Source organism: Nipponia nippon, unplaced genomic scaffold (assembly GCF_047370975.1).
Source record: "Nipponia nippon isolate SJK-2023a ecotype South Korea unplaced genomic scaffold, ASM4737097v1 scaffold_15, whole genome shotgun sequence".
NCBI lineage: Eukaryota > Metazoa > Chordata > Aves > Pelecaniformes > Threskiornithidae > Nipponia > Nipponia nippon.
The window spans coordinates 11,912,662-11,936,036 of NW_028262331.1; the positions used below are offsets into that span (position 1 = coordinate 11,912,662).

Sequence of the window (23,375 nt, forward strand, 5' to 3'; positions counted from 1 at the left end):
TCGGAGGTAGCAGATGGGGTTTGGGGGTACAAGCCCGGATGGGGCAATGTGGGAGCCAAACTCGGTGCAATCTGTGCCTGCGGCGTGTAAGGAGCTCTGGCAGGAGCTCTCTTCTCAAGCTCCTCTCAAGGAAGCTGTCAATTGTCCTCCATTCGGGAGCCCGAAGCCGGTAAGATATGAACATTGTGCAGCCTCAGGGCCTGGGCCCTGACAGGCCACGTAGGCCGAACGCTTCCAGCACCCATCAAAACTGCCTTAACAATATTTCTGGTTTTCTTCCACAGGCCCCACAGGAAACCTCTGCGTGGCTCAGGGGAGTTCACCCCCCGTGCTTAGGAAGCCCTGGGAAGGGCTCAGGCTCAGGAAAGGCCTGGGTGTGCGGGGCTGCGCTGCGGTGGCTGTGCAGGCCCCGGCGGCCCACGCAGCAGCTTCTGCATTAAGACGAGTTTTGATTAACCTCAAGTCTGCATTTTTACCGGGAACTATTTTGATTATTAATCCGGTCCGCTTAACTATTAATTCCATCCATTTAATGTTAAATCACCGGGTTTAATTATTTATTCTCACGGTTCTGCGAACCTGCCGGGAGGGGGGTGCCTGTCACATGAGTGGGTGGGATTAACGACCGAGCGACCCTGCCCGTTCAAAGGCCTCTTTCCCACACACACCGCCTGACCGCCGGCCCCCACCGGCCGCTCCCCCCCAAGGGGCCGGGCTCCCTGTGAACGCTCCGCTCCCCGTTAACCGCCGCGCCCGCTCCCCACAGCCAGCGGCTGCCAACCGCCGCGCCCCGACGGCGCCTCAGCGGCGGGGCGGGAACCGGCCGGCGGAGCGCCAGGCGCCGCAGCCAATGGGAACGCGGCCGACGCGCCGGCGGGCCAATGAGCGCGCGCGCGCGCCTCGGAGTGTTCTAGAAGGGGAGGGCGGGGAGGCGTGGCCTGCCCCGCTCCCGCCCCTCGCCGCGGCGCTCGGCTCCTCCCGCCCGGCGCGGCCTGGCCCAGCGCGGAGCGCAGCGGCGGCCATGGCGGTGAAGGCCCTCAACCCCAAGGCGGAGGTGGCCCGTGCCCAGGCCGCGCTGGCGGTGAACATCAGCGCGGCCCGCGGGCTCCAGGACGTGCTGAGGACCAACCTGGGCCCCAAGGGCACCATGAAGATGTGAGGGAACCCCCCGCGCCCCCGTCGGGGTTGGGGCGGGGGGGGGGGCGCGGCGTCTTAAAGCGCGGGCGGCCGTTAGGACCGGAGGGGAAGCGTGAGGAGAGGGGCCGGGGGAGGCCGGTGTGGGGCCGGGGGAGGCCGGTGTGGGGCCGGGACGCCGCTCCTGCCGCCGCCATGCGGCCGGGAACAAAGGCGGAGGCGGCCGGGTCGGGTGGGGCCGAATGAATGGAGGGGGGTCGCTGCGGGTGGCGGGGCCGGGGGGGGGGCTGCTCACCCGCCTCCTGTCGCCCGCAGGCTGGTGTCGGGGGCTGGAGACATCAAGCTGACCAAAGATGGCAACGTGCTGCTGCAGGAAATGGTGAGCCGGGCCTCGGGGGGCTGGGGACCTTGGGCAGCCGTGGGGGGACGTGGGGAGCCGGAGCCCGCTCGTGTTCCCTCAGGGTGCCGGAGGCGGAGGGGGCCGCGTCCCCTGCTGCCCCCCCTGCGCTGCTGGGGCACTTAGCCCTGTGCGTTGGGGGGAAACCCTCCCTTGGGAGGAAGGTAAATAAGTGCAGCTTGGCAGATGCTGAATAAAGTGTGCTTGCCAATTTGGCGATTAAAAAGGAAGCATAAGCTGTTTAAATAATGGGCATTTTTGTCGCCTTCTCTTCCGCTTACGGAACACGTGCTTCTGTCGTACTTGAGCAGGCCTCAGGCAGCAGAGTTCTCCATGAGTTCTTAGTGGGCGTGGAAAGTGTTTAAATCTGGGTGATGGATGCAGCTCGTATCGGCTTCCCGCCGATACAACTGGGGTTGTATCCCAGTTTCCCACGTAGGGGTGAAGGTTACACGTGGGGTGATGTCACCCCGCAGGCTGTCCTGTGCTGGGAGCCGGTGGCGTGGCCGGGCCCACCCGTGGGCCCTGGGTCCTGGGGCTGTCGGGTTGCAGCGTGCCCCCGTCCCCCGGGTGGGCACAGCCCGTGCCTGGAGCATTTCACTCCACTGGCCGGCTCTTGTAATTCAGCATAAAGTGTCTAAGTTAATATACACGGTGGTCTGGCAAACAGGAAAAATTAATTACATCGGTTCCTTCACACTAGAGGTAGTGCTTTAAAAAATAATGGTAAAAAGCTAAACGACAGTATGAATGGTCCCATTTGATTTTATCTCACTCTAGTACAGTTACCAAGCACCAACCCCTTCAAATGGGGGTACTGTTCTGTAGGTTCATAGGCTTCAACCTGTGTTAAAATACTCTTCAGTCAGCCGTTGGAGGTGCTAAGTGATGTGCATGTTCCTTAAATTAAAAGGCTGACTTGTGTAAGTAGCATAAGGTCATGTGTGGTGGTTGTGAAGTTTGGGCAGACAGGAATGACGTTCATAGCCGGAACACCAAATGTACTCCTTAGCAGAGGAACTGACAAGCAACAAACTAGTTGAATGTTCTTTGGTTTCATGAGAATGAGTAAAATAAACTGCCAAAGAAACAGCAAACCAGTGAGGGGATGTACAGCACTGGTCGTGCAGAGATTCCTAAATTAGCTCTAAGCATGCTGGTTTTAGTGCCCACCACGGTCCAGTTGTGATGGTGAATCCTTTGCCTACAGGAGAAAAGGGCTCTGTCAGGTTCATAATGAGTTGAGGACTACTTTGGCTCTCAACGTGTTTGTGTATAGATGCGTAATCTGAGGGGGGAAGTAGCGTTACGTGGATTAATTCAGTCAACCTATTGTCAAAGAGATCATTGTTGGTAATTGGTGTTATGTGTTGAAACCTGCTAAATTGAGGTGAATCATGAAAACATCAGCTAGTCCGTAAATATTTTGTTTAGCTGATTTCAGATTGCTTGCTTCCTGTACCAGTGCAGTAAGACTTACCGCTCAGCTTCTTACTTTTGTTTAGCAAATACAACACCCCACAGCCTCCTTGATAGCAAAAGTAGCGACAGCGCAAGATGACATCACTGGAGATGGTACCACGTCAAATGTCTTGATCATTGGAGAGCTCCTAAAGCAGGCAGATCTCTATATTTCTGAGGTACGTATGCAGTGTTTCTTTGGGAGGTGGACAAGGTAAAAGCTTCATCTGAGACCGTTCAGCTTGTTTGTGTTTAATGCTTAATGCTCATAAGTCAAACATGAAAATGAATATATATTTCTGCTTAAAATGAGTGCATCACAGAACTTGTAAAATGGGGAAAAGCTGGAGAGGACTTAAGACTTGTTCAAAATCAAAACTGCTTATTGTGGATACTGTAGCTTTTAGTAAGGTTTTCTCTGATACCTGCTGTTACTTCTGTCTGTTTTGTGTGAGTTAAATCACTCCTTTTACTTGTACGTTAACAAGGAGATCCTCCCTGACGTTAGGTATTTTGGATACTATAAGGTACAGAGCAGGCATTCGTATTGCACAGTGAACACCCAAGTGTGCTTTGTAGTTCCCTTGGTTTCAATTCTGTGCTAGAATAAGCTGTGCTTTTCCTCTGCATTGGAAGGATTTGCATTCCTTTTATATGTATTCAGAAGGACAGTACATTTTCTTGTAGGATGCATATTCCCTATGTTGTGACGTTACATGGGATGTTGAAACCACAGGATCTGTTTGTGAAAAGGTACCATTTTGTCTTCTATTGTCTAATGATTTCCCTTCTTTCCTCGCATTAGGGTTTGCACCCTAGAATAGTAGCAGAAGGATTTGAGATTGCAAAGGAAAAAGCACTTGAAGTTTTGGAGCAGGTCAAAGTAACCAAGGAAATGGACAGGGAGACCCTTATAGATGTTGCCAGAACATCCCTCCGTACTAAAGTTCACACCGAGCTTGCTGACATCCTAACGGAGGTAAGTGCCTGTCCCTCTTCTGCCTCTTTTTGTGTGAAGAGGTCCAGGTTTTAAAGTGCTGTGATTATTACTTGAGTGAAGGGTGGATGGAAAGATGTCACCTTGCACTTCGGAAGACTTATGGTCCTTTTGGGGCTTTTTTTCCCTCCCCTCTCTTCCAGGCTGTAGTAGATTCCGTTTTGACAGTCAGGAAACCAGATGAGCCTATTGACCTCCACATGGTGGAGATCATGGAGATGAAGCACAAATCAGAAACTGACACAACGTAAGTAATGCGTAGCCTTGAGCTTCGGTTTAATGGTGCCCTGATGTTTGAGTAGTCCGTGCGGTTTTGTTTTCTTTTTAGAACTTGGGTGTCCTAAAGCTCCCCCTGGAAAAGTGATTAGGGAAGGGGCAGAAAGACAGACTTCAGCCATAAACGATGTAGGCAGCAGAAGTCCCCCGGTCACTGAACTTGATTCCCTGACAAGAGGTTTTTGAATAGCAGAGTAGCACTGGCTTAGGTTTTTACATAACCATATTGAATAAATACTTTTTTTTCTTAGTAATAGTGCTTGCTTTAGGCTGGTATCTGTTCATTACAAGTACAAAATAGCATTCGATAAATGGAAGCTGGATTGTGGTCATCAGCGGATATTCCGTAGGCTTTATATTTACCTCAGGGGCATGGGCGAATTCTGCACTAGCTTTCTGCAGTAGCTAATGCAGTCAGACACTATGCCAGAATAAATTCCTTTTTCGCACTCCGATTGGCATGCTTTTTATATGAGAATGGGCATGCCCTTGGAAGTGGGATACACGATCGTTGTTTACTCCCAACACAGGCGCACGGGCAGCTCATGTTTGACCAGTCGCGCTGTCAGTTCTGACTGCTCCCTGCTTCCACGAAGCGCGTATCTTCTGTATGAGTATGCTGACACACGACATGCTTTTTAATCTTCCAGGCTGATTAGGGGGCTGGTTTTGGATCACGGCGCTCGTCACCCTGACATGAAGAAAAGAGTGGAAGATGCTTATGTTCTTACTTGCAACGTATCCCTAGAATATGAGAAAACGTAAGTACACAGCAACAAGGTGAAGAGCAGAAAACGCTCATGTCTTAGAAGACTTGTATTTAAGGTGTGCTTAAGTAAGAACCGAAAGGAGTGCATAGACTCCTCTGGAGCCAGGCAGGCAGTGCGGAAGGTGGAATGGAAGAGGTGACGCTCCTTTTGCAGCCCTTTTTTGGAAAAGGGAAGCCAGTGGCTGAGAAAATGTCTTTGAGAGGCAGAGCTTCGCAGTGGTTTTTATTTTGTGGTTTCATTGAAAAAAAGGCTGGAAGTCCGTCCTTTCTTGGGCATAATTTTATATGGCAGAGCCAACATGTAAGTATCCTCCGGAGCTCGCTCCGTTTCAGATGCGTGCCTTCTTTCTTGCAATGGAAAAGCTCTGAACTAGAGAGCAGGGACAGCTGTACCTTGCACGCTGGTTTGGGTGGGGGGTCTCGTTTGGTTTGTCTGATTTCTTCAGAATGTTGCTGAAAGGATTGATTCCTTATGCTTAAGTTGATTTCTACAGCAGAGAGGATAGTTTTCTTACTGCCTTTATTTTTTGTTCCCCTCCCGCAGAGAGGTGAGCTCTGGATTCTTCTATAAAAGTGCTGAAGAGAGAGAGAAGCTAGTGAAAGCAGAAAGAAAGTTCATTGAAGACAGAGTGAACAAAATCATAGACTTGAAACGAAGAGTCTGTGGCGATTCAGATAAAGGCTTTATTGTGATCAACCAGAAGGTGAGATGAAGGGCATAACTCACTACAAAACTGAATTGGGAATGCTGGCTTTCTTGGCAAGCCGTGTGCGGTTTGACTCGCTTTGTACAGTTCTTCAGCCAGAAATAGCTACATTTTTAGGCTGAACTTTTGAATGTGTGCCTACAGTTCCTGTTTGAGATCTTCTTTGAGCCCTGAGGAAGAACTTACCCATTAGCGTCAGGCTGAGAGAGGGTGTTTTTAGCTTTTTCTTTATCCTGATGGCCACTTCCTTTGTTTCTAGGGAATTGACCCGTTTTCCTTGGATGCACTTGCGAAAGAAGGAATAGTTGCTTTGCGGAGAGCTAAAAGGAGGAACATGGAAAGGTCAGTTCCTGGGGAGAGGAGGGGGTAAAATAACTTGCTCTTCCAAACTCAGGCCAAGTCTGCCTTGAATCCACCTTCAAGGACTTGCACTAAAAGTCCCCTTTGGTCTGTCCGGCTCTTACTGCTGTATCGGGGTGGTTTTACAAACCACAGAAATGTCACTTGGGCATGCGGAGTGATGTAGGAATTTAAGCTGTCAATATGCTTTAAACCTGTAGAGGAGACTTCCTTCTACAGGCTTGTTTTTGTGAAGAGTTCTTTCATGAACAGAAGCAAGCTGTTCCAAGCCTTCCACGTAACCAGCGTGGTGGTCGGCGTGCTGAAATACTGTTGTTACGTCAGTGACTTCAGGTTTTACTTAATACGAAGCAAGTGCTAAGCTGCCAGGCTTACCCTCTTACCCTCTCCCAGGCTGACCCTTGCGTGCGGCGGTACTGCCATGAACTCTGTGGAGGATCTCACTCCTGACTGTCTGGGACACGCAGGGCTCGTCTACGAGTATACGCTGGTGAGTACACCGAGCTCTCGGCCGAAGCCGGGCTAAATACGCCCGGGCCGATCTCGCTTGGCGCCAGCTTTCCTTTGCCTTGGTATGTCCGTGCGTGGATTTCTCTGAAGTGCTCTGAGAGCTACGCGCGAGCATGAATAAAGGCTGGTGGCATTTCACGGCCCGGCGTGCACTTGGATGTGAGCATCTACCTGCGTATTTGCTCTTGTTGCGGTGTGTTTTCCTGCTGTCGTTTCCATACTATGCTTTTAATATCTGTAAAACTGAGACAACGGAAAGAAGGTTCTGCTGCTTCTCATCACTTCTTGAAGTGCTGTTAGTGCAGAACTGAACCTGAAAGTGTCTGTTCAGGTTTTTTTTTATTACACATACACGTTGATTAAGCAGATGTATGACACGAACGCGTAACCCTGCTCTACAGGGCGAAGAGAAATACACCTTCATTGAGAAATGTGACAACCCCCGCTCTGTTACCCTGTTGATCCGGGGGCCGAACAAGCATACGCTGACACAGATCAAGGATGCCGTAAGAGATGGTCTGCGTGCTGTTAAGAACGCTATCGAGGATGGTAAGTCTCCGCTCCGTTGAGCGATGTGAAGGGTCTTCTGTTGAAACTCATCCCCAAATTAGTGACTGTTGCATCAGCTTCCGTGGTGTCTGCAGCAGTCGGGCACCAAGCTGAGTGTATCCAGTGCAAAGTGCTTTTAGTTACTGTTCTTGCACCCCGTATTTTGCAAGTGGTTGATAACTGTGCAGGTACCTACTGGTCAGGTACAAGCTGTCCTCTTAAGGGCGAGGGCAGAGATCAAACTAGACTAAAAATTAACTGTTTAAATTGGAATAGCGCTTATTGCGCCATCTCAATACCGAGTTCTCCCTTGCAGGATGTGTGGTCCCTGGGGCCGGTGCTCTAGAAGTGGCAGTGGCCAATGCTCTTGTTAAGCATAAACCGAACGTCAAAGGAAGAGCCCAGCTGGGGGTTCAGGCTTTCGCAGACGCTCTGCTCATCATTCCCAAGGTATGAGGAGCTCCTGGATAGAGCGGCTTCAAAGCACGCTGAGACCCATCGCTTTCCCTGCTGGGGGTCTCGTAATTAACAGCACGAAATAACGTCTCTGTTCTCTCAAAGGTTCTCGCCCAGAACTCTGGCTACGATCCCCAGGAAACGCTGGTGAAGGTCCAGACGGAGCACGCGGAATCGGGGCAGCTCACTGGAGTTGATCTGAACACTGGTAGGAACCTTCTAAACTAACGGGAAACCGCCATGGCTCAGCTCCCTGAAGAATCAAGCTGCTCTGAATGCAGAGAGCCGTTCCTTTTTCACAGGAAGCTACGCGGGAGGCCTGGCAGGGGCCCTGCTGCTGCGGGAGGCCTTGGCCTGCCGCGGCGCTTACACGCGTTCTGGTTTTTGCAAAGATAAAGCGCGCGGCGATGCGGTGTTGGATGTAGCGGTGTCGGGCAGTGGAAGGTCGTCCTTTGAATTACGTGAACTGGTCACTTAAAGGCTTGTGCTGCTTCTGCAGGGGAGCCGATGGTGGCTGCGGCGGCTGGAATCTGGGATAATTACAACGTCAAAAAGCAACTGCTTCACTCGTGGTAGGTGTTCAGTGTTCTCACTTCACGTAGCCCTGGGCGTTCGGTCGTTGAAATTGCTGGGGCGGTGTGGAATGGGGGGATCCCACGTGGAGGAAGCTGCCTCGAAAAGCGGGAGTGAAGCCGAGCTGTCTTCGAACTACATCAGACCCGCTCTTCTAACAGCGTTTATTTTATATTTCTAGCACGGTGATCGCCAGCAACATTCTCTTGGTGGATGAGATCATGCGAGCTGGAATGTCCTCCCTGAAGGGCTGAGCGGGGTCTGCCGCTGGCGACGACGGCCAGCTCGGGCCGTGCCCCCCGCGCCCTCCGAGAGGCCCCCCGCCGCCGCGCGCTGCCGCAGCGGGTCACTGCCGGAGCCAGCAGCCCCCGCCGGTACGTGCGGCCGCCCAGACCCTCGGCAGCTGTTCAAAGGCTTGGCTCTAAACAGTTGCTATTTATTTCCGATCTCACTGAAGTGTGCAACTGCACTCCCTTTCCTTTTTACCCAATAAACTCGTACGTCTGTGCTTCAGGCCTGCCGCTTATTTAAAACTTAGCTCGTGAACGTGCTGCTTGCGGCCTCTGTGAGTGGGGGTGGGCTGCCCGTACCCCGCTGCCCGTACCCCGCTGCCCGAGCGGAGCCGGTGCAGCCCTTCACACATCGCCGCCTGTTTCGTACGGAACTGGGTGAGTTTCCCTGCTCCCCCGTGGTCCCGGTGGGTGCTGGCAGCCGCGTCGTGGCGCAGGGGTGGATGGTTTTAGCACTTTTTCGGCTGGGTTAAAGTCTTTACGGACACCGAGGCCTAGGCCGGGGCTAGACCAACGTCCCGGGCTTTAGGTCAAGCCTGCCGCGAGGCGGTGGAGCGAATCCAGCCGCGGTCTCGGGTGATTTTCCTTCGCCCCGGTTGTGCTGTGCTGTCAGCGCTGCCTGACCGAACAACCTTCTTACACACAAAAACCCCCAAAACTCCTTTTGCGGGCGAAAGGCGCGTGGATGCCGGCGGGGGGGGGGGTGTTGGTGCTGTCCGGCCTTTGCACGTCATGGCCACGCCACCAAAGCGTCCCTTCTCCTGAAAAAGCGAGGCCCTGCTCGCTGAGCCCCGGCCGCGGCCGGGCCCGGGGCCCCTCCCCGCCGGCCGCAGCTCTTCCGGGGCAGAGCCCGGCGGTTCCGCCCGCCCTTCGCTGCCCTGCTCCCGAGCCGCCGGGGACGGGGATGGCGCCGGGGACGGGGATGGCGCTGGCCCCGGCGCTGCTGCTCTGCTGCTGGCTGCTGGGCGGCGGCCGCGCCCCGCGGGGTGAGCGCCGGGGCCGGGGCCGGGGCCGGGGCCGGGGCGGCGGCGGGGAAGCCGCCCGTGGAGGGGGCGGCCGCGGGCTGAGCTGAGCGGGGCCGGGGCAGGCTCCGAAAACGCGGCTCCGGAATCCCTCAGGCTTGGTGCCCCGGGGGCGCGGGCCTCGCCCAGGGCCGCCCCGGGGCCCCGCCGCCAAACGCCGCGGCGCCGTCGCGTCGCGAAGGGAGAGGTCCGCCACCGCCGCGCTTCCCTTCCAGCGCTCGGGGAGGAGGCGGGCGCCGTGCGGCTGCCGGGGGGGCGGCTCCGCACGGGCAGCGAAGAGCGGCGGCCCCGGGAGGTGGCGGTGGCGCCCTTCGCCATCGACAAGCGCCCGGTCACCAACGCCGAGTTCCGGTAGGAGCGGGGCGGCGGCGGCGGCGGCGGGGCGGGGGCGGCCCCGGTCTCGGGGGGGCAGAAACGTCCCCGGTGATGAACCGGCCCTGCGGGGGCGGGCTGAGGCGCCCCGCCCCGGGCGTGCAAACGCGCTCGCCTTTTTGTCTCTCTGCCTTTTTTCCCTTCTTTTTCCCTCTGTCTGTTTTCATAGAACCACAGAATCGTTAAGGCTGGAAAAGACCCCTAAGATCATCCAGTCCAACCGTTAACCCAGCGCTGCCAAGGCCACCACCAAACCATGTCCCTAAGCACCACATCCACACATCTTTTAAATCCCTCCAGGGATGGGGACTCAGCCCCTGCCCTGGGCAGCCTGGGCCAGGGCCCGACAGCCCTTTGGGGGAAGAAGTTTTCCTAATACCCAACCCAAACCTGCCCTGGCGCAGCTTGAAGCCCTTCCCTCTCGTCCCTCTGTCTTTTTTCCCTCTGTCTTTTTTCCCTCCCCTCCCTTGTCCTTCCTTCTTTTTTCTTTTCTCTTTTTTCTTTTCTCTTTCTTCTTTTCTCTTTTTCCTTGCAAACCTGCTTGTGCGTGCGTGTCCTTTCCTTGCTAACAGGGCTTTGGAGATTTCAGGTTCCTGTGGGTTCGGTTCCCATCTGTAAGTAGGGTTCCGCTCCTCCAGGCGGTCGGTAGAAGCCCTGGCACAGAGCAGCAGTAAATGCACGGGGGAAGCGCCTTCGCTCGCCCGCCTGAGCCCCTGTCGCTTCAAAAGAGCCAATGCTCGCGCACACCAGTGACTGCCCAGCAACACCCAGTACCGGCGGTTACTGCAGCTCGGGCGATGGGGAAGCAGACGGGGCCAAAGCAGGGTGAGGTTATGCAGCGCTATGTGACAGTGGTTTGCGTTTGGGGACATTTAACTCAGCAGCCGGAGGTTTTAGTGGCTTTAAGGGATTTTTGGTCTGTGCGACTGTTACATTTCATGGAAGACCAGGCTGCGGGATGAGTTTACCTGCACGGGTAAGGTAAAACGATCAGGTCTGTGAAGGGGTGCAGGTGGGACCGCCGGATCTGCTGCGTCTGCAGGGAACTGGCCGGGGCCGTGCCGGGGGAGCCGGGCCTCCCCGCGCGCGGGGGTCCGCGGGCCCTGCGCGCTTTGCCTTGCTCAGAGCTCGTCGCGTGCGCGGGTCGCTCCGCGCGGCGGGGCACGACCCTCAAAGGACTCTTCCCCGGCCGCCTGAGCGTGTTGTATTTGTGCCAGGGAGTTTGTTAGAGAGAAGAAATACAAAACGGAAGCGGAAGCATTTGGCTGGAGCTTTGTCTTTGAGGATTTCTTATCCGAAGAGCTGAAGAAAAAAGTCACCCAAAGACTGGAGGTAAATCTAAATCCCTGGGGGTTGAGTTTCAGTGGGGATGGTGGAGGTGGTGTTTCTGATTGCGTCCCTGTCCGACCTCTCCGTTTTAAGTAAAAAAAACCCAGGCAGGGAGGCCTTGCCGGTATTGCTTTTCCACTGCGCAGCTGCCAGCTCTCGGTGCAGAGTCCGGCCGTTCTCGGTGGTTTTTCTTTAGTCTTGGGTTGTTTTGCTTTTAGGACTAACAGCAGGGTTGAGCCTGGGTTGGTTTCTGGCGCTCCTCTGTCTACCCCCTCTCCGAACACTGCCAGGCTGGCCTCGGGAGATGCTCCAGTGAGCTGGGAGAGAGCAAAGCGCCTTCGAGTGCTTTATTAATCAAACTTTAAAATAGAAACACTGAACAGCATGGCCGCCTTGGTCTGTTTTCACTTCTAAAAGCAGACACCTCTACTCCGTTGGGAAGCGCTGTCCAAACGCCCGTGACAACCCAGCTCAAACCGCAGCCTTCAACCATTTCCAGACTAACGCGCGCCCTTTATGCGCTGCTGGGGGGGGCACTGGTTCGGCTTTAATCTGGTGTCCCTCCTTTTCCCAGTCTGCCCCGTGGTGGCTGCCCGTCGAGAAGGCTTTTTGGCGACAGGTGAGTCCTGGTGGCGGTGAGTCCGCTCCGTGCTGGGAGCGTGCTGGTGCGTGCTGACCCGTACTGACCGAAAATGGGGGAAAAACAGCATCTCTGGTTGCTGCACGTTCCCTGCCCTGGTCTGTCCTGTCCTTTAGTCCCTTTTTAATGGAAAAGTTTATAAAATCCATTAACATCTGTTCGGCGCAATTCCTGCCAGCCCTCAGGTCCTGGCTCCAGCATCAAGGACAGGCTGGATTACCCGGTGCTGCACGTGAGCTGGAACGACGCGCGGGCGTTCTGCGCCTGGAAAGGGAAGCGGCTCCCGACGGAGGAGGAATGGGAATTTGCTGCCAGGGGAGGACTGGAGCGTACGTACTGCCAGCTCTGACCTCTTCCCAAACCGAGGCATCAAGTAATGTTAGGTCTACCGGATCTAAACCTCCGTCCAGGGATGTTTTCAGAGGTTAATCTGGGGGCTGCACCACCTCTTTTGGCCTGGGAATCAAATTATTATTATTATTATTATTATTATTATTATTATTATTATTATTATTATTATTACTACTACTACTACTACTACTACTACTACTACTACTACTACTATAGAAGTGACTTATCTATGGGCTTAATGTATCTTCCTGAACAAAGCACTTCTGCCAGCTAAAAATACCATTTCTCGGGGTTGGGGCCAGGAGCGACCGCCCGCCCCTCACAGTGACGGCGGCACGAAGCAGCCGCCGGGATCGCTGCGGGGACCGCGCGCCTCCCTGCCGCGAGCGATGGGCTGTAAGTGGGAAGCTGTTGCCGATTCCCGTCTCTCCTCGCCTCCTTGGCAGTGTCTATAGGGATTAGAGGGACCAGCCCCGTTCACGCAGCCCCTCGCGGTGTCCTGAGCTGAGCGGGAAAGGACGGTGATAAAAGCCTGGTTAAAAATAGGCAAATGCAGAGGCTGGAGCGAGACGGGGGTAACGGGCGTCTCTTCCTCTTTGGCAGAAAGGGAGTATCCCTGGGGAAACAAGTTTCAGCCGAACCGTACAAATCTGTGGCAGGTAAGATCCTAAAAATCATCCTGTCGACGCTGAGCTCTTCCCATGGCGTTTAACGCGCCCGCAGAGTGCGCGGGGCTGCCTGCGCAGGCTGCGCGGGCCGGGGAGGCGATGCAGGCTTACCCGCAGGGTGCCCAAGTTCAGCTCCGGGGAGGTTATCCGAAATAGCCGTAGAGGGAGCAGAGTCAGCCCAGCTTCCCTGGGAAACCAGGATTTCAGCGCTTCCAAAAACTCATACGTAACCAAAAATTCATACAGGAATTTGTTTGAAAAGGGGGGCGTCTTGGGAGAACTTCAGCTGGCTGGACTCCTCTCTTGGCCAGAAACGCTGCGTAGAGTTCGCGTGCGATGGCGTTGTTTCTGTTATTTGGGCGTAAGGCAGTCCTGGGCAGAGCAGGACCTCGTGGCGTCTCGGCGGGGGGTCTCTGCTCGGCGTGATCTTTCTTCCCACAGGGCGACTTCCCGAGGGTCGACACAGCTGAAGACGGTTATCACGGCGTCTCGCCGGTGGCAGCGTTCCCTCCTCAGAACAACTACGGTACGGAGCAGGCATCCCCACCCTGGCTTCGGGGATGGCGTCTGCGTCCTAATATCCATTCAACGCTAATTATGAAATCCCGTAACTGTAGCAAGGTTGCAGATAGGACGTAGGGTCGCCTCAGCATCTCGATAGAACAACCGAGCCCAGGAAAAGCGCTGGTGGTGGGTACCGACGTTGGCTGAGGGCACCCGGGGCGCTTCAAGGCACCAAACCGTCCCCGAGCAGTCGGTTATTTTGCACTTCCATGTGATTTACCTGAAAATCCCAAGCGCGTTGTTTTGAGGGCAGTGGATGCCATGGCCTCATGCAGGCGGGACACAGTGAGGCCCGTTTAAATGGGAGATTTGGTGAAGGCTGAGCTGTAAACGGGCTGGTTTGCAATAGCGAGCTTCTGGTTCCCAGTCTCACCATTAAACCACACTCTTACAGTGATGCTTTGAAAGTTGTGCCCCCCTCCCGTACACCAAAGCGCTTTTGCAGCCCTGGCAAATGTGCTCTCGTCATCCTGACGCAAAACCGCCTGCGTCTCAGGGCTCTACGACCTGCTGGGAAACACCTGGGAGTGGACGGCGTCGGAGTACCTGCCGCCGGGGCCCCGGCCGCGCGCTCGGAACATGCGGGTCCTGCGAGGCGCCTCGTGGATCGACACCGCGGACGGGTCTGCGAATCACAGAGCTCGCGTCGCTACCAGGTAGGTCTGGCAACGCCCAGGCGCCGTTCGCAGCGATTTCTTCTGGCTGGGTTTTTTTGGGAGGGGGGTTTAGTTTGAAAGACGTTTGTTTGTTCCTACGCAATTTCTCTGAGAAGCCGTTAGGAAAACATACCACAAATACTGCTAAAAATTTTCCTGCTATAAATATGTTCCTAATTGCTTCTCACATCATGCATGTTTTCCATCAAGTATTTAGAATTAAATGCTTTTCTTGAAGTTATTCGAGGGAAGTGGAAGATGTTTCTAGTCTGTTATAGAGGGGCACGTTAAAGGATGTAAGCGTTAACTAGGCAGGATCCCTAACTTTGGGTCTCTCTTCCCCCGTGAGAATGGGGAACACGCCAGACTCGGCCTCCGACAACCTCAGCTTCCGCTGCGCTGCCGACGTCCCGCCTGTCGCGGCCGAGAAAAGCCGGACCAAACCTGAGCTCTGAAGAGGTCGCTCGGGAAGACCTGGAGGCATTTTCTCCTGTGGAGACGAACAGTAACCCCCAGCAGTCGCTTTCATCGAGACAGTTTTAAAAATTAAACAGGAATACTTTCAGCTGAAACGCCTTTCCGCACTGGGACGCCTGGGCGCGAGCCGCGATTGGGAATGGCAGGCAGGGCGTTTTGTCTTTAGCCTCCTCTTGGTGCGGTAGCTATTGCAGCTCTCCTTTCGGTGTCTGGTTTAGATAAGCGGGGGGGGGTGGGGGTGGGAGCGGGCCAGGGCTGCTCGGAGCCCCAGCCCCAGCCAGCGAACACCCGCAGCCCCCCGTGACGGCCGGCATGGGGCTGCCCTCACGGGCGGCTGCGGGGAGGGCGATGGGGGCACGTCCCTGGAAGGGGAACCGTCCATCCGTCCCCGTCTCCTTGGGAAATCCCAGCTTCGTACCAGCCTCCAAGCCTTCCCAGAAGTGAAACAAGGTGCTTTTATCGGCCCTTAAACAGCGGCAAAACCACGCGTATGCTCGTTTCGAAGCGCATGGATGACACAAACCAGTGACCCCCCTCTCCCAGGTGTCACAGCCGGCACAAGGGCTGCAAACTGGCTGCGCGCAATCTCTGCCACCAAAGCCCCGAGCACACGGGTGGGTGAGGACGCCCCTCCGGGCGCTGCTCATCCCTCCTCCACCTGCACCTGCCCCAAAAGGGTCCTGCCGCGGGGCCGAGCTGAGCCCTCCGCAAGCAGCGCTGCTGCTCCGAGCGCATCTGGTTACGGCTCTGTTAGAGGCAGCTTCTCCAAATCCATCCCTGACAGCGGGACGCCCCCGGGGCAAATCGCAGCCGTCTGCTGGGTTTGCGTTTGCGCCTGACCCGAGGCCAGCCGCAGCTCTTAAGAAAAAGCGACAGAAATCACTGGTTGGTTTTCAAAGATTTTACTTGCCTTAGCTCTGAGCAAACTCATTGGCTTACGCAGCGGCGATCAAAACAGCCCTTCCTCGGCTGCCAGGGTCAGCAAAATGGCCTTGCAGGTGTTCTCGAAGAGGGCGGCTCTGTTCTGCGCCTCCCCCTTCTTCACCCAGTGCCGGTAGGTCCTGAAGGCGCAGGCGTCGATCAGCTTGCGGACGGGCTTCAGGGCGTACGGGTCGCGCACCACCAGCTCCCTGGTGACCGACTTGACCAGCCGGTACTGGTAGTAAATACGGACCGACGCCAGGACGGTCAGGCAGATCACCTGCAGCACAGGGGGAAGGGGCTGGAGCGCGTGGCCAGTCCTGCCGCGGGACTGGATCGGCCCCAGCGCATCCCACGTGGCTGCTACCCGTGTGGAGGAGTCGGGAGGGAGCCCGGCTGCTGGCACGGGTATTGAGTCCCGTGTGGGTGGTACAGGCTTTTTCCAAGTGTGCCCTTAACGTCAAAACTGCGGGTCGGTCCTAAATGTGTCACCTAATGCCACTGTGGGTACCTCTGAGCTGCCCGAACGGCTGGCTGGAGGGAAGGGAAAGGATTCCTCTGTTTTACCAACTTCTGCATCATTTGATGCACCCGTGTGATGTCAGGCTCATCAATTTCCCCTTAGAAGTGTTTTTTTTTTTTTAATGATTTGCGGGGGAGGCAGGCTTTTCCCTTATTTAATCCTCTTCTGTGAAAAGCCCCTAGGAAGGACCAGGAAGCAAGCAAACCAGTGCTTGGAGAAGGGCCTCCGCCCAGGCTGCCGCATCCTCCCAAAGCCCGGGTCCATCAGCCTTCTTGAACTCCCAGTTTCTCCCAGCCCAGCTGGGAAACGCATCCGACTGCTCGGCTGCTCCAGCTCCCGGGCTCAGGGCTGGGACACCGAGACACCCCCATATCCAACCTCACCTTGAATTTCCGGAACGGGCTGAAGTGCCGCACCTCCTCCACGTCGTACTGCTGGAAGAAGGGGTGGGCCAGCGCCTCGTCAGCCGTGTACCGCTGCCGCGGGTCCACCACCAGGAACCGGGAGATCTGCACGAGGGCATCAGATTGACCCAGGGTGTCCCAGGTGTCTGCAAACCACCCCCCGCAAAGGTTTCCCCATCCCCAAGCGCCTACCAGGTCCTTGACGGTGTCCGAGCGGTCGTCCCACTCTGGGGAGCCAAACTGGTAGTCCCCATTCATGATCATCCGCAGCATCAGCATCTGCTTGCGGTGCCAGAAGGGAGGCGAGCCGGCCAGCAAGGTGTACATGATCACCCCGGTGCTCCACCTGTGGGCAGCCCAGCGGGACCCTCCAGCCCCCAGCAGCACCCGGGGGGCACCTGGCTGGATCTGCGCCCCGGGGGTGGCTCGGTGCCTGCCCCTGGCCGGGGCACGCTGCACTTTGCCACCCTGGAAAACCAGGAGGACGCTGCCCTGCGTGGTGTGTAACACGGGCGGCTGAGCTCGCTGCTGAGGCTCGTTAGCCCTGATGGGTAATAAGGAGCAGGGGCTGCCCTGCTGCTGGGGAGGGGCTTAGGGTTTTTGAGCTGTGTTGATGTGGAGCTGCTCTCCTGGATGCTGCAGGAGGAAGCTGTGAGTTGGAGCTGTTTGCCTTTCTTGGGTTTTCTGGGTTTTTTAGGGGAGGAAGAGGATGTGGGAGCGTGGGACGTGGTGGCGCCAGCAGGGCTGGATGCTCTGGGGCTGTCTCAGTTCAGGCTGTGGCGTTCACTGTCCTGGTGTGGGGCTTAATGGAGGTATTGGAAGTGAAAAGGGGCTGAAATGCCCTGGTGTGTCTCAAGTGGGTGGTTACAGCTCTGACCACTGCAGACCTGAGCCCAAAGACACCAGAAATGGTGGCAAAGTCCCCACGGGGCTTAGACTGGGCTCTGACGGGCTTTCCTGAGCTGGCTGCTCTCTTGGGGGCTGCCCCAGGCTCATGTCTCGCTATGGGGAGTGTTTAAAAAGCCCTGTGTCTTGGATTCTAGCCCCTGAGGTGATTTTTATGAGCAGAAAGCATTGCTTTCCCCCCTCCCTGACGGGGCAAAGCGGGGAGACAGGCTCGTCCCCAGGCTGCTTCTCTTCCAGCACTGTGCCAGAGCTCCCTGGTCGCCAGGACAGCCCCTCACAGCCCCCGAGGGCATTTTTTGGCGCATCACTTAATTCCTTCCAAACACTCCAGTTGGTTCCTATCTGCACAACTCTTGCTGTGTCTCAAACCACGCGTGTTTTGGGAGCAGCCCGAGGCAAAAAGGCAAGCGTCTCACTCACATATCGACTTCCTTCCCGTAGCCTTGGTGCTCGTCGTCCATGGAGCACTGCAGGATCTCGGGGGCCAGGTAGCCAGGCGTGCCGCAGATCTCTGCAAAGACGGGGCAGAGCATCCCCCTGAGCCGCCCGGGAGGGTCTGAGCCATCCCCACCCACCCCCGAGCAGGCGATGAGGGGGTCTGGATCCCAGCTGGGATCTTCGCAGCAATGGTGCTCGCAGGGAGTAACTGCAACCTGCGTGCATCTCGCTGGTGACTTTTCTTGGTGGATTATGATGGCTACAATGTGAGTGAAGAGAGCGATGGGGATGCCGGTGGCGGGGGATGCCCGTTGTTGGTTATGTGGCTCTTCGCAGGGTAGGAGTGGGGAAAAACCTTAATGTTGGGCAGTAAATGGATGAGGTAATGAGGGTCAGCTGGAGGGGAAAAAAGCGGAAAGAATAGGATGGTTTTCCTCATGGGCAGCAACTTCATCATGGCAAGGAGTGAGGTGTGGAGGCTGTGCCGCAGGCAGAGCCGGGCTCGTGCGTGAGCAGGAGGGCACCCCAAGCCAACAGGCGCTAATTTGCACCCGCAGCAGCAGGACCGGCCCCAAGGAGACAGTGGGGCCAGAGAGACTCCACCGACTCCCCACAAGCACTGCACCAACGGGGTGCCCAGGGGCCAGCCCGGCATTGCCCCCGCCTCGTCGTCCTCCTACCTTTGAGCTTCTCGTTCTCGCGCAGCTGGCAGGAGAAGCCGAAGTCTGTCAGCTTAATGTTCATGTCGTCATCCAGGAGGATGTTCTCCGGCTTCAGGTCCCGGTGGACGATGTTGATGGAGTGGAGGTACTGGATCACTTCCAGCAGCGCACGCATGATCTTCCTGGGGATGGGTGACAGCACCTCTCCTAGCCCAAACGCTCACCGGCACTGCGCTCCCAGGGATGGGGATGGGGACAGGGACCGTGCAGCTCAGCCCCTGTGTCTGAGCGCAGGGCACAGCCCGGGGTGCTGTTTAGCCCATGGGTGCCGTGCTGGCTGCAAGGTCGTCCTTCGAACCCAGGCTCTGCTTTTGCAACATGATTTTCAGCCATTTGCATCTGGCCTTACCTGGTTTCCTTCTCGCTCAAGGTGACTTTCTCAGTGAGGTAGTCGAAGAGCTCCCCTCTCTTCATCCTGTGCACAGGAGGGAAAAAGGAGGCAGGCAGCAGCTGAGCTGCAACGGCAGACCGGCCCCGAGCCCTTGGGGAGGACCGCCCGGGGGTCGCTGCCCCTTAACAGCCCCAGGGCACCCATTGCACAAAAGGACAAGCCAACTTTTTCATAAAAAGGGGTAAAAATGCCTCTGTATTGCTGCAAAACATCAGGCAAGAGGAGGAAAGGCTGTCCCTAGAGAGGGCAGCTTTCGGATGGGACAGGGACGGGGCTCTCCCAGTGCCCCGGCATCAGGAGTCGCGGTGTCACGCGCACCCTGGTCCCACTGGGCATATAAATAACCCGCGGGGAGGCATGACAGCTCCCGCCAAAGGTTACAGGGAAACCTGAGCAGCGCTGAGCCGCTGACGGAGGGGAAACACTGCCGGTGGCAAGGCTGCAATGAGCTGGCTCGCAGCAATCAAGGCTTGTTTCCACCGTAAGCAAGAGCTGGTTGTCCCCCTGCTTTGCCCTGTTTGGGCCATAAAAAGCTGGGGCAAGTGTTGGCTGGTGGCTGTCTGCAGAGTGGGAATGGGCTTGGGGAGATGGTGCTGGGCTGAGGGGCAAGCTGGTACTTACAGGTCAAACACCAAGAAGAAGAAGGTGCTGGATTCATAGCTGTCCTTCAGCTGGACTGCAATAAAACACGGGGGCTGTGAGCACAGTGTATAGCGTGTTCCTGTCCACTAATGGACTAAAAAGTGCTGATCTAATTGCTAACTGAATTAATGAGGAGTTGATCTTCACTAGTGTTTTGGTTTGGAGGCAACCAAATTCATTGTGGGCACTGCTGGCGTGTGCACGGAGGTAGAGCAAACGATGCTCTAAGCAGGTGCCCTGTGTCACGTTAGGACTATCAGAGGTCTGACCCTCCAGGGATTTCACCCCAAAAACCTTTCCTGGGGACACCTCAAAGAATAAATGGGGCAGAAACCCCCCTTGCCCTGATGCTCAGAGCCTGACTTACTGACGTTGGGGTGGCCCGAGACTTTCCGGAGAATGTCAATCTCTTTAGCAGTGGCTTCTCGCAGTTCCTGCACCTCCTTGGGGGATATGTTACCGGCCGTGATGTCGATAATCTTCACGGCATACTCCTGCCGGGTGGTTTTGTGAATGCACCGACGGACGACGCTGCTCACCCCCCTGCCAGGGACAACACAAACAAGATGGGGCTTTCCATTCCTCCCTGCCCAGCCCGACCTCACGGCCGTGCCATCGGCACCTGGGCTGGCTGGTATTCTCATGCGCGAGCGGATCTCGCTCTGTTACCCTGTCTTGGTGGGACAGAAGAGTGTGAGCTGATGGAAAGTGCTGCTTTGTGCTATTTTTAACCCCATGCTGCTATGGGCCCTGTTCATATCAGATTCCCAGGAGACACTGTTCCTATCAGGTACTGGAGTATGTGAAACCATGGCTGACAAAAACAGCTTTACCTGCCCAAAACCTCCTTCGGCTCATATTTTTCATAAAACTCCTTGGACGAGTTCCAGTCCGGTAGGTCTTCTTCCTTGGTCATCTCTGGCTCCTGTCAGGCAGCGCTCTGCGCTCGTCTGCCGGCGGAAAGGGGCTGCAAGGAGAAAAGAGCAAGGATGGGCGCTCGCTGCAGCTGGGGCAGGGAGCCCCGATCCCTTCCAGAGGAGAAAACATTGAGGAGGAAGGAGGAGGAGGAGGATCCTGGACCACAGACCAAAGCGGGTATTTTGCTGGTTGGAAAAGCAAAGCTTTGCCCTCGAGACCCTCTAGAGATCCCACTGAGAACAGGAGAAATCCCACTGGATTCCCCATAGCCTGGCTGGGGCCAAGGCTTTGGGAAGCGCTGCAGCACCCCAAAACCTCGTCCCTTCTGCAGAGCACCCGCACCCAGCTCGCAGGGCATCGTCCTCCAGCTCCTGCCGTGTGCTAAGGGCTACGCCACGCTTCTCCTGGTTCCTCCCACCTGGGAAAGCAATTTAATTAATTTTTTGGGACTCCCAGTAGGACAGCACTGGTGGGGGAGGCAGTGGCGGAGCTGCACCTTAAGCTCGCAAAGGTGCCCAGTAGCAAGGTGGTGCTGGCACAAACAGGCCCAAAGATCCCCAGCAGCAGCAGCCTCCAGAAACATCACCCCACGCTGACGCCACCCAAAGCCCCCTGCGAAGCACTGAAATCTGCCTTGCCTTTTTTCTGCTTTTTTCTCCTGATTAAGATGACAAAGTTGTCCGGGACAGTTTAGCTGAGAACAAGGAGGAAAAAAATAGTGTTTGAAGTGAAGGGAGAAGAGTTAAGGAGGGAAAACAGGTGGCAAGGGTCGGTGAAGCGGCGTGGGGGGCTCGGCGGGCCAGGGTGCGGGCGGGGACCAGGGGCCTGGGGACAGCCAGCGCTGCGGGGTCAGCCGGGGCCGAGCCAGCCTGAGGACAGCGGCTGAGCGAGCTCCCTCGGCCACACGCGTACAGCTGCCAGCAGCCTCCAAAGCTCCTGAAAGGCTTTTGTCCCGTTTCTTTTTTTCCTTTTTTTTTTTTTGTTTTGTTTTTGATGTGCTGCCGTTGCCGGAGGAGGGGTGGTGTGACAGTATTTTGATGGGGAGGGGGAAATAACCAGTAGCCCTGATCCCTAATTTTCACCAGCGTTTCCCTTTAAGGCCTGGGAACTGGATGTCCTCAGCTTGTTCCTGTGCCCGGCATTGCTGAAATCCCGACTGTCCAGGTCCAGCTGCTCTGCAAATGTAGGCAGAGACCAAGCAGCTAGCGTGGAAAGCAGCTCTTAGAAGCTTGGGCAGCAAAATTGTCACCTTGGGGTGACAGCTTGCTGCTGGGGGAGAGAGAGTGGGTGGGCAGGAGAGCTGCGGGTTCCCCTTTGCCCTTCCCGCTGAGGTGGCAGTAACGCTGCCGGGATGCTCCCAGGCAGGTTTGCAGCTCTAAGTGCATTTAAATCTTATTATCAAAGGGTATCTGTCCTGACCTGGTTCTAAGGACTGATGCTGTTTTCGGTGTCTGTCTGCTGCTGGGAGGGACGTCTAACGAGGGCTGGAGCATTTCTAAACAGCCATGAGTTTGATTTAATTTATAAAATTTTAGCTGTTGGAAATATTGTGAGCAATGCCAAACCAACTGAGGGCTGAAATTATAAATTAGAGGCAGGATCAGGGAGTAGGGAAAAGAAAATATCTCTGAGGTGGGGGAGAAGCAACAACTTTGATTTGTTGTTTTTTGTTTGTTGTTTTTTTTTAAAAAGCTGAAAGTCAAAGTCCAGGGGGTTGGTGTCGAGGGAAGGGCTAGAGGCTGGGGAGCACCTGCGGAGCGTTGCCCGGGGTCTCTGTGCCACCTTCTGGGAGGAAAAAGCCCAGGAGTTTGTTTAAAATATCCTTATACTATACAAGCAGCTGGTACGGAGCACTAACAGGATAAGCCGGTTTAATTATCGGAGCTGTACGAGCTCCATGGGAGTGCAAGGGGGGAAAAAAACGGGGTTGGGGAGAGGTTTCTGTCTTGAGGCAGAGATGGAGGAACGCTAACGGGGACGGCGCTGGACGTGGCTGGCCGGCCCGCTGCTGTGAGACAAGGGTTGAAATGTTTGCCTTGGTAAATATTCAATAACATGCAAATATTTATTGATATCAATCGGGAAAGCCCAAGCTGAAGTCAGGTTTCAGGCCAGCACGGGAGTGCCCCCCCCCCTCCCAATACCCGGGGGTTTCCGCACCGAGGGCGAGCAAGGAGGCACCGCAGCCCCGGGGTGCTGAGCAAGAGGGAAGTCAGGCTGAAAATGGTACCGAAAGCAGCTTTCTGGGGTAGCTAAAAACCCACCGGCTTCGATATCCTCCCCGCCCGGAAAGCACCGGCTCCTGAAGCCCGTTTCTTCCACAAGCGGGGTCCCGGCTGGCCGCCGGCCTCAGCTCGCTGCAGGCAGCCCGGGTCCGCCGCCGATCCCGTCCGCGGGGCTGGGGCTGGCGAAGGGCAGCGGCCGGGGGGGGACGAGGGGCCCGGCCGCCGGGGAGCTGCCGCCCGCCGCCGCCTCAGGGCCGCCCGCCGCCGCCTCAGGGCCGCCCGCTGCCTCAGGGCCGCCCGCCGCTGCCTCAGGGCCGCCCGCCGCCGCCTCAGGGCCGCCCGCCGCCGCCGAGCCAAAAATAAAATCGCAACGCGACTTGGCAGCCGCGGCGGGCGGGCGGGCGTCTTGGGCCACGGCTCGGAGCGAGGCTCCCTCCGGCTGCGGGCGGTGGGGGAGCCCGTCCGGCCGCCCCCGAGCCGGGAGGGCGGCGGCGGGGAGCGGAAGGGGAGCGCAGGGAGCGGCCCCGCCGCGCCGCCGGCCTTAACCCTGCCCTGCGCGGGGCTGCGCTCGGCGCCGGGGCTAAACCGCCTCCGGTTCGGCTCCGAGCCGCTCCGGGGCGGCGGTGCTGCGGCGGGGGGACCCGGGCCCCGCTGGCCGGGCCCCTGCCCGCCTCTCTCCCGCCGGGGCGTTGCTTCTCAGCCGCCGCCAGCTGCAAACGGCGCTACC

At 56.5% G+C, this 23,375-nt stretch overlaps 3 protein-coding genes and 2 non-coding genes across 9 annotated transcripts; 4 read left to right on the forward strand and 1 right to left on the reverse strand.

Annotated features, from left to right (window-relative positions):
- Positions 1 to 945: 945 nt before the first annotated feature.
- CCT6A (chaperonin containing TCP1 subunit 6A) lies at positions 946 to 8,702 on the forward strand. Its single transcript, XM_087751405.1, has 14 exons — positions 946 to 1,155; positions 1,450 to 1,513; positions 3,037 to 3,171; positions 3,798 to 3,971; positions 4,133 to 4,236; positions 4,916 to 5,026; positions 5,579 to 5,738; positions 6,001 to 6,083; positions 6,495 to 6,591; positions 7,013 to 7,160; positions 7,477 to 7,610; positions 7,722 to 7,824; positions 8,116 to 8,188; positions 8,371 to 8,702. Exons 1-14 carry the CDS (start codon positions 1,022 to 1,024, stop codon positions 8,441 to 8,443), a joined length of 1,593 nt encoding a protein of 530 aa, XP_087607531.1. The 5' UTR covers positions 946 to 1,021; the 3' UTR covers positions 8,444 to 8,702.
- Positions 3,540 to 3,671, forward strand: LOC148056347 (small nucleolar RNA SNORA22). The gene has a single exon (XR_015703606.1). It is a non-coding gene; the product is annotated as a small nucleolar RNA SNORA22 (small nucleolar RNA).
- Positions 4,636 to 4,771, forward strand: LOC148056348 (small nucleolar RNA SNORA15). Its single transcript, XR_015703607.1, has one exon. It is a non-coding gene; the product is annotated as a small nucleolar RNA SNORA15 (small nucleolar RNA).
- Positions 8,703 to 9,312: 610 nt separating the features above from the next.
- Positions 9,313 to 14,653, forward strand: SUMF2 (sulfatase modifying factor 2). 4 transcript variants are annotated; one of them, XM_087751411.1, is made up of 10 exons: positions 9,313 to 9,465; positions 9,717 to 9,852; positions 10,512 to 10,698; positions 11,091 to 11,205; positions 11,777 to 11,821; positions 12,021 to 12,171; positions 12,801 to 12,852; positions 13,303 to 13,387; positions 13,922 to 14,081; positions 14,431 to 14,653. In XM_087751411.1, exons 3-10 carry the CDS (start codon positions 10,607 to 10,609, stop codon positions 14,622 to 14,624), a joined length of 894 nt encoding a protein of 297 aa, XP_087607537.1. In that variant the 5' UTR covers positions 9,313 to 9,465; positions 9,717 to 9,852; positions 10,512 to 10,606; the 3' UTR covers positions 14,625 to 14,653. The 4 variants fall into 4 exon arrangements, with proteins under 4 accessions (XP_087607537.1, XP_087607535.1, XP_087607536.1 ...); XM_087751409.1 differs by lacking the exon at positions 10,512 to 10,698; XM_087751410.1 differs by lacking the exon at positions 10,512 to 10,698 and having other exon boundaries at positions 9,314 to 9,465; positions 12,797 to 12,852.
- A 791-nt stretch (positions 14,654 to 15,444) lies between these two features.
- On the reverse strand, positions 15,445 to 22,827 carry PHKG1 (phosphorylase kinase catalytic subunit gamma 1). Of its 2 annotated transcripts, XM_087751414.1 has the most exons (11): positions 22,688 to 22,818; positions 21,062 to 21,117; positions 20,339 to 20,472; positions 19,873 to 20,048; positions 19,485 to 19,539; positions 18,822 to 18,887; positions 18,431 to 18,594; positions 17,733 to 17,823; positions 16,599 to 16,752; positions 16,386 to 16,511; positions 15,445 to 15,759 (listed from the first exon to the last, which is right to left on the reverse strand). In XM_087751414.1, the coding sequence occupies exons 3-11, from the start codon at positions 20,419 to 20,421 to the stop codon at positions 15,508 to 15,510; spliced, it is 1,167 nt and encodes a 388-aa protein (XP_087607540.1). In that variant the 5' UTR covers positions 20,422 to 20,472; positions 21,062 to 21,117; positions 22,688 to 22,818; the 3' UTR covers positions 15,445 to 15,507. The 2 variants fall into 2 exon arrangements, with proteins under 2 accessions (XP_087607540.1, XP_087607539.1); XM_087751413.1 differs by lacking the exon at positions 21,062 to 21,117 and having other exon boundaries at positions 22,688 to 22,827.
- Positions 22,828 to 23,375: the final 548 nt, after the last annotated feature.

What these genes read in the sequence shown, in the direction of transcription:
- CCT6A (XM_087751405.1), top strand. Translation starts at nt 1,022, where the DNA reads ATGGCGGTGAAGGCCCTCAACCCCAAGGCGGAGGTGGCCCGTGCCCAG. An exon ending in TTGCTGACATCCTAACGGAG is followed by an intron (nt 3,972 to 4,132) that starts GTAAGTGCCTGT and finishes CCTCTCTTCCAG; the next exon opens with GCTGTAGTAGATTCCGTTTT. An exon ending in AAAAGGAGGAACATGGAAAG is followed by an intron (nt 6,084 to 6,494) that starts GTCAGTTCCTGG and finishes ACCCTCTCCCAG; the next exon opens with GCTGACCCTTGCGTGCGGCG.
- SUMF2 (XM_087751409.1), top strand. Translation starts at nt 9,384, where the DNA reads ATGGCGCCGGGGACGGGGATGGCGCTGGCCCCGGCGCTGCTGCTCTGC. An exon ending in CGGCGGCCGCGCCCCGCGGG is followed by an intron (nt 9,466 to 9,716) that starts GTGAGCGCCGGG and finishes CTTCCCTTCCAG; the next exon opens with CGCTCGGGGAGGAGGCGGGC. An exon ending in GTCACCAACGCCGAGTTCCG is followed by an intron (nt 9,853 to 11,090) that starts GTAGGAGCGGGG and finishes TATTTGTGCCAG; the next exon opens with GGAGTTTGTTAGAGAGAAGA.
- PHKG1 (XM_087751413.1), bottom strand. Translation starts at nt 20,421, where the DNA reads ATGACCAAGGAAGAAGACCTACCGGACTGGAACTCGTCCAAGGAGTTT. An exon ending in CCGAAGGAGGTTTTGGGCAG is followed by an intron (nt 20,049 to 20,338) that starts GTAAAGCTGTTT and finishes TGTCCCTGGCAG; the next exon opens with GGGGGTGAGCAGCGTCGTCC. An exon ending in TTCTTCTTGGTGTTTGACCT is followed by an intron (nt 18,888 to 19,484) that starts GTAAGTACCAGC and finishes TCCTGTGCACAG; the next exon opens with GATGAAGAGAGGGGAGCTCT.